Source organism: Glandiceps talaboti, chromosome 19 (assembly GCF_964340395.1).
Source record: "Glandiceps talaboti chromosome 19, keGlaTala1.1, whole genome shotgun sequence".
NCBI classification, from domain to species: Eukaryota; Metazoa; Hemichordata; class Enteropneusta; family Spengelidae; genus Glandiceps; species Glandiceps talaboti.
In genome coordinates this window covers 16,070,306-16,077,805 of record NC_135567.1, presented here as the reverse complement: position 1 = coordinate 16,077,805, position 7,500 = coordinate 16,070,306, and the positions used below count along the sequence as shown (strand labels likewise).

The 7,500-nt window shown below is 34.9% G+C and overlaps 1 protein-coding gene across 2 annotated transcripts in view; it reads right to left on the bottom strand.

Annotated features, from left to right (window-relative positions):
• Positions 1–7,500, bottom strand: part of LOC144450172 (uncharacterized) — a 22,335-nt gene that overhangs the window by 13,451 nt on the left and 1,384 nt on the right. For both annotated transcript variants that reach the window (XM_078140747.1, XM_078140748.1), the window contains exon 2: positions 2,102–2,166. In XM_078140747.1, the coding sequence (XP_077996873.1) occupies positions 2,102–2,166 (65 nt within the window). The remainder of the gene's footprint in view (positions 1–2,101; positions 2,167–7,500) is intronic.

Sequence of the window (7,500 nt, the reverse complement as noted above, 5' to 3'; positions counted from 1 at the left end):
GACTCACATAATTACATAAAGACCAGATCCCCTCCCAAGTCATTACATTTGTATGTGCAATTGACTGCATGAGTACACTGTGTCATTGAGATATAAATACCCTTGGGTTGATATTACATATGATAACTTAACAATTTACAAAACGGATCGAAAACATAACAATGCAACTAGTGATTCATAACATCACCAATTTATTTATCATTTTTACTGAACAATTGATACATCTGCGACAATGACGTCATATTAATATCATCAACAGACAGTCCCTAATATTAATGACGGGGTTCGTTGTTTGTTGTCTCCAATGTATTATATTGGTAATCTATAGACACTGTTTAATAATTGCTCGGCACGTGCAAGACTAAACGGATCGGAATACAAATGTCGCAACCTCGAAACCCGTGGCAACTAATTGATCAACGTGTGTCGCTATCAATAATGTATAAAGCTAAAAATACCACACACAGCAAACAAATAAACCACACTGAATTGCAAATAAATGATCCTTACTTCTAGATAGTAGAAATAATGGAAGATTCAGAAGAATGATAGAGCTTTATTTATTGAACTTAAGTATGGATAGTAATGAGATAACATATTACAGAATTTATGGATTGTCTTGTATGCATATTATCACTATCTATATTAATATGCAGAGTGCGTATAAACAGTTGACAAGCTTAGTATGCATGGTTTATAGTGCAGAACGAGTTTACTAGAACCATTAATCTGTAATAATGCTGGCGGTGATGTTGCTTTAATAGACTGACCTAACCTTTGACCTTGTCAAATCCTTGTGAGTTTATCATATATTCTGGATTAAACTCGTTGTAATTTGTCATTCAAGTGATTATTTATTATGTCAACGCAACTGTTGATTGTATTCGAGCAGAGAGTGTCCGCAATTATGAATTTGGTGCCCTTTCCAGTTTCATTTTTGGAAAGTAAAAGTTATCATAGTGTATTTTAAAGATGTTGAAACATGAACAAAATATCCTAACTGCGTGTTATCATTCTCGCTAGATAGAGCGCACATTTCTGCTCAACAAACCCATTCTAGCAAACCAGAGCTGTTATTTCTTCCGCGATACTGCCGTGCATCCTGTACGGTGCCGTAAAAGAGGCTGTGGTTTACGACGATGAAACAACATCTTGGCGAGTGTACGCTTTTCACGGTGCCGTAAAGAGGCTGTGGTTTACGACGATGAAACAACATCTTGGCGAGTGTACGCGGCTTTTCACGGTGCCGTAAAGAAGGATGTGGTTTACGACGTTAGTATTTTGTAGTCATGGCGAATTAAGACCTTTGCTTTTATAATGTTGAACCGAGTGTGTCTATTTTAGGATGTTTTTTAAATTTCACTGGCGTCATTTGCTACGCATGGCTTAGTCATTTGAGACTAATTAGACATATATGTGTGGACTGACAATATAGGTTTTCTTTACTGAGATGTGAACACAAAGTGAACTCAATCTTAAAGTATCCATATGCATGAGATTTGGATATATATTTTGGTTATTTTAATTTACAAACAATTTTATCTTATTTTCAGAGAGAAACATGAAAGCTGAATAATTATCATCAAATAATCAAGGTCCATAGTGGATCAAAATGTTGCATTCGTTTTAAATTTACCGTTACAAAGTAACTATATTATTTGTTTTCATTTTTTTTAATTTGTTTTTAAATTCTAAAAAAAAGTAACTATATTATACTGTCCAATTTTATCATGGCTGCCTACTTCACATTAAATTGGAAGGACTGGAGATTTAATAATTATCAACATCGCAAATTGAGAAATAATTCTAAGTGGACACTAACAAGAAAGATATTTTACATTTAATTGAATAAGCACTCAGGAGTCATGAATATTCATCGTACACTCATGAATATATTATTTCTGGTGACTCCCATCATGCAATTGCCCACAGCATAGACCATGAAAAAGGCACAAGGTCAAATTTATGTTTCTATTAAATCGCAAGTAATTGTAGGTGATGTAAAATCATGAAATAATTCTCCAGAACCCATAGTTTTTTAAAATGACGATTTCCTGGAGTGTCGTTCCCCCTTAACATTAAGAATACATAAAGTGGTTACCTTGGCAACGGGTGGTGATGTTAGCGGCAGGGTCTTTAAAGAAGCCATCGCAGCATCTGTAGATCCTAATGAAGGAGAGAGAGAGACAGAAGCACGAATCAATAAGATATATATTTTAGCTTTACAGTTCCATTAGTATTCAAGTCAACCGATCTAAGGGGAAAAAACGTTGTTTCTGGTCAAGAAATTTTGTCTAAAGTGGCTCAACGAGGCGAATGTTTATTTATTTTTTTCAATTCTCAACAAACATGTCACTCAATCTACTCTTTATGGCAGTTATAAGTGTGTATGTGGGGCAGATGTCATTCGCCTTTTCATGATTAGCTCTGCAGTTGTCTTCACTGAAGTAGGGACGAAAAAAATCGACACTGGGGTATTCAAGTGATGAACCAGAAAGAATTCCTTTTTGTGGCCTAGAGAAAACGTTATATTTTGTAATGTTAATACATTTCAACTTCACATTGAAACTCAGATTGGAATCGACATCATCAAATCAGCTCAAATAATGTCATTATAAAGACAAATATTAATTATGACAGTTTCTGTATAATGGTCTTCCGGTATACGGATTGCAAATTTGCCTATAGGTCGTTGCTATGGAGATGGAGGTCATGGACTCGTACATAATATCAAAACAAATAACATTTGCTCAATCTACATTACAAATGTCTACATATCTCTTACAAGTGTTAGACACAGACTTCCGGGTTAACAGAGCAACTAAAATGGCCGACAATGCCTTTATTATCTATAAAGTTAACATTGTTTGTTTTACTGCACTGAGTGAAATTAAAAATTAAATTACTTCCCCTAAAAGAGTATGATAAAAGTTGGCTAAACAATACAGTTCTACTATAGCCATATGGTACATAGATTTACTACCTAACTAGAGTGACTATAGAGTCTCAATTTAGCAGTACAATGTATTTAACTTCTCGCGCGTTTTTGTGTGTTTTTGTTACAAATTACACAAAATACACTGATAGTGAAGGCATATAAAGTGATACACTGTATCTTACTGTGAACACAAATCAACATCTCTGTCGGATGAGACAAGTAAGATTCAAACACAATACTGTTTGTTTGTGTTCACAGTGAGATAAAATTTAAATGCGCGTGCGCCCTGACAGTGCTTGTATTTTGTGTGAGTGTAACTTTAATTTCAGCGTTACAAAATATGTTGTGTGAGATGTAGAAATACTACGATCTTTTACCAACTGTATCCCTTAGCCTGTCTCAAGCCGTGCTAAAACTAACTACTTTCAGCAAATTTCTAAGAGATACAGTTGGTAGAAGATCGTTGTATATCATACCGCCTATTTGAAACGCTATAGTCTCTCTGGTTTGGTAGTACCACTGCGTTTCGTGGGAACACAGATTTCTCATTTCGAGGGACGTCTGTTTGTTTTTCATCCATACAACACTAAAATGGCAGAATTCTAAAATCGAAAGTGGTTTTAAAATACATTAGAAATGGACTCTCAATGACAATGTTTTCCTGGGAAAGACATTTTATTTTTCAGGAATGAATTGAGCCTTTGTTTAATATTCACTGTGGTTACGTTAAGTGAAAATCTTTCAATTGAATTACAATGATACAATTGACTATGCATACTGTTAACAATCTGATTATGTACATTTTAAATGTTTATATTAACTATTTAACCACAATGCCTATATTTTGTGGGGGGAAATACTCTACAGTAGTTAAGTGCTCACTTAGTAGTATTTTCTGTACAGGATAGTCTCCCACGAACTACAAAATTATTTGATAACATTCTTGACGTGTGGTGAGTTCATACTTTTCGGTACTGGGTCATCTTCCAGAGCAAATATTGATTATTCAATAACTCTTATTTGTCTGTAAATTTTTGACGAATAAAGAATTTAATTTGGTCTGAAATTATACAGAATGAATCAATTGTAGAGATGGAATGGTATTGGTAAGTTTACTGTTCAATTCTCATTTATTTCCCGCCAAAATTATTCAATCAAAAATTAACATTTTCTGTACTTTTTGACACATATGAATGGAATTCGCTTCAGGATTTAAAAAAAAAACATAGCTGTTTAGGAATCGGCATCAAAATTATGGCTAAAAATGAATAAATTATAGGAAAATCGGATGAAGTGTGTTTTTATTTTCAGTAGCTCTGTCGCCAATACTTATGATGGTGTTCTGTACTTGTAACAACACAGTACAATAACATTACATATACAATGGTAGATATTTTGAATACCACCCACTCTGTCTTCTTTTTTGATCCTCTTGAAATCCGCGAATAAACACTGGTGTGTTTGCCTGCTCGTAGTAACGCAGCAATGAGTCACGTTCCATGCAAAGCTTAAGACATAGAGTGTCAATAACTTATCAAAACATAAACGCCACAGGAGCCGGGATCCCATAACTATGTTTCCTGATATAGTGCTACATGGTATAACAATCGAGTATGAGTGTTATATTACACCGATAACACCAACGTAAAGCGTTTCTGTATATGTATATGTACCACAATTGTTTATAGCATCCATATCAAGTACAACCCATAACACCAAAGTAAAGCGTTTCTGTATATGTACCACAATCGTTTATAGCATCCATATCAAGTGTAAAAGTATGCGGTTTCATTTGCTAATTTGACCACATTAGAAAGGCCACATGCTAGGCTTGTAAATAAACCAATTGAAAGCGTATACGTTTACACTTGATATGAATGCTTTAAAATTAGTGTAGCACATAGAGAAAGTACTTTACTTCAGTGTTACTCATTATAATATGAATGCTATAAATGAGTGTAGCACACAGAGTATACGTTTACACTTGATATGAATGCTTTAAAATTAGTGTAGCACATACAGAAAGTGCTTTACTTCAGTGTTACTCATTGTACTAATATGAATGCTATAAATGAGTGTAGCACACAGAGAAAGTACTTTACGTCAGTGTCGCTCATTGCATAACATCCATAGATATATCAAATTGATAAAAGTTCGCCTTAACCTACATCAGAGCCACCCCTATTGTTTTTATGTCAGCTGTATTGTAATTTTGTCATTGTATGAAATGTTTCCTTAGCCCACTTTGTTCAAAGCCAACGCACCGGTGTTTTTTCGTGGGTTGTATTTTTGAAATCTATGTATTTTTAATCACGTCAACGTATTTGCTATCAAATTAAAAAGATCAGTGACGTCCATATGTAGCCATGCATTGATCTCGTGTAATACACCAATAACAATAAAAAATGAGTTCCGTGTAACTCTCTCGATATTTCTACACTACAGTCAATTAAATTCAAATGATGCAATAATTTTGATTGTAAACGTAGATTTTATACCACGACCAATTTAGTCTCAATTTGTCCCAAAGGCATGATTTTTACGAGTTACCGAACCAGGTGTATATGAAGATATTTTTAGTCACTGCTTATTTATTTTTTATTTTTTATCAAAATGGTCGAAAAGATTTCAAAATTGTCGAAATTCAGCTATTAACAGTTCATCAATACACGATCGACCACACCTTTATACTATTACACAATTTAACATTATTTGAAAATGACGTCACCATTGAAATGTGTGGCCCACTTATGAATCGATGACTGCCTATACAAGATATGTATTCATTATTATCGGATTGGGTGGGAGCCGACAGCTGGCTGGCGTAACTGCACATGTCAATAATATGACTAGATCCACGTGCGTTCATGATGACGTTCTGTGTGTGTACATTAGGGATTATGTACCATTAGACGTACGAATGGCACGCCACTCGCTTCCCACTCAGTCCTGAGTTCTCTTGCACGGAGTGAACATTGATACTGTTTTGTTTTTCAACTTTGCGCAAAGCAATTTCGAGGACCATCCAGATATACGCAGAGTTCGCCAGTCGTTTCCCTCTTCTACTCAAATCGAAAAACAATTGTGTGTTTTCTTGATTTACACATAGAAATTTTGAGTCCGCCCTAGATGTATTCTCTCTGTGTCTTTCTGTCTCTGTCTCTGTCTCTCTCTCCCCCCATCCCCCTCCCTCTCCTTCCCTATTCTCTCTCTCTCTCTCTCTCTCTCTCTCTCTCTCTCTCTCTCTCTCTCTCTCTCTCTCTCTCTCTCTCTCTCTCTCTCTCTCTCTCTCTCTCTCTCTCTCTCTCTCTCTCTCTCTCTCTCTCTCTCTCTCTCTCTCTCTCTCTCTCTCCCATATTACCCTCATATTTACAAGTGGTCTAAATGACCAATCAAAGCACAAATCTAGGCAACTGACCTCCATTGGACAGTGTAACTAAATCATATTCCATAAAAATTAACATATTCTCTTGTTTTTATTATTTCTACACACAATAGTTTTTCGATTATCATAAGACCTACAAAGGATGCGTTCCTGACTACCCCTTCTGCTTCCTGAAGTGGAAATCGATGAACCTGTGTTTTGTTTTTGTTATTCATACAGTACACTGAACTAGTTCAATACAACTAAATTCTTTTACCGGGGGGGGGGGGGGTGTGAACCATTTTAGTTCTCATCTTACAAAATCAATTTCATTCTGTAATCTGTTTTGCACCCCATAATACATATATTCCGTAAAAATGTTATAAAATTGAGAAATTGAAGGAGTCTCGCCAGTAAATGCATGGAACTAAATTACTGTGTCAATAAAAGAGCTATTTTTCCTCACTACAAACTGGCTTTGTATTCATAGCACTACATACTACTACATACTGCCTTTGTATTCAGAGCACTACATACTACTAAACCACAGATTTGAAATTTATTTGGTGTCTGAAAAAATTTTCTCTTTTTTTTTTTTTTTTTTTTTTTACAAATTTGTGTCAAGTTAGTTTTAGAGGAAGGGATCTGAAGCCCAAGTATAAAAGAAAATAATTTTTATCCTACATTGAAATATTAAACTCGCTGAATTCGCCTATTCTACGAGAGACTTGACATGAAAACCCACGATTACAGACAATACGAGATCGACATTTTATGCCTCCACTGTAAGAATGGACAGTAATTGAAGACTAATCAACCTTTTAATCATGGTATATTTTTTCTTTGTATGTGTGTGTGAGTATGTGAATTAGATACTTTTTTTATAAATGGTGTCATAAAAATAATACCACAGATATAGCATTATTAATAATTTCAATTGTGACTCTCAACAAAAACAGCTCAGGACTAGGTGGGTTTTAGCATCAAAGCGGTCAGTGTGGGAGAGGTGTATATATGTAGGATAAACATGGAATGAGATATCGGTGATTTAAATATGAAAAAAACACTTACATCTTATGCTATACAATAAATAATTCAAACACTGAAATTACGTACTATATGGAGGAGTAGACAGACAGACAGACATACAGACAGACAGACAGACAGACAGACAGACAGACAGACAGACAGACAGACA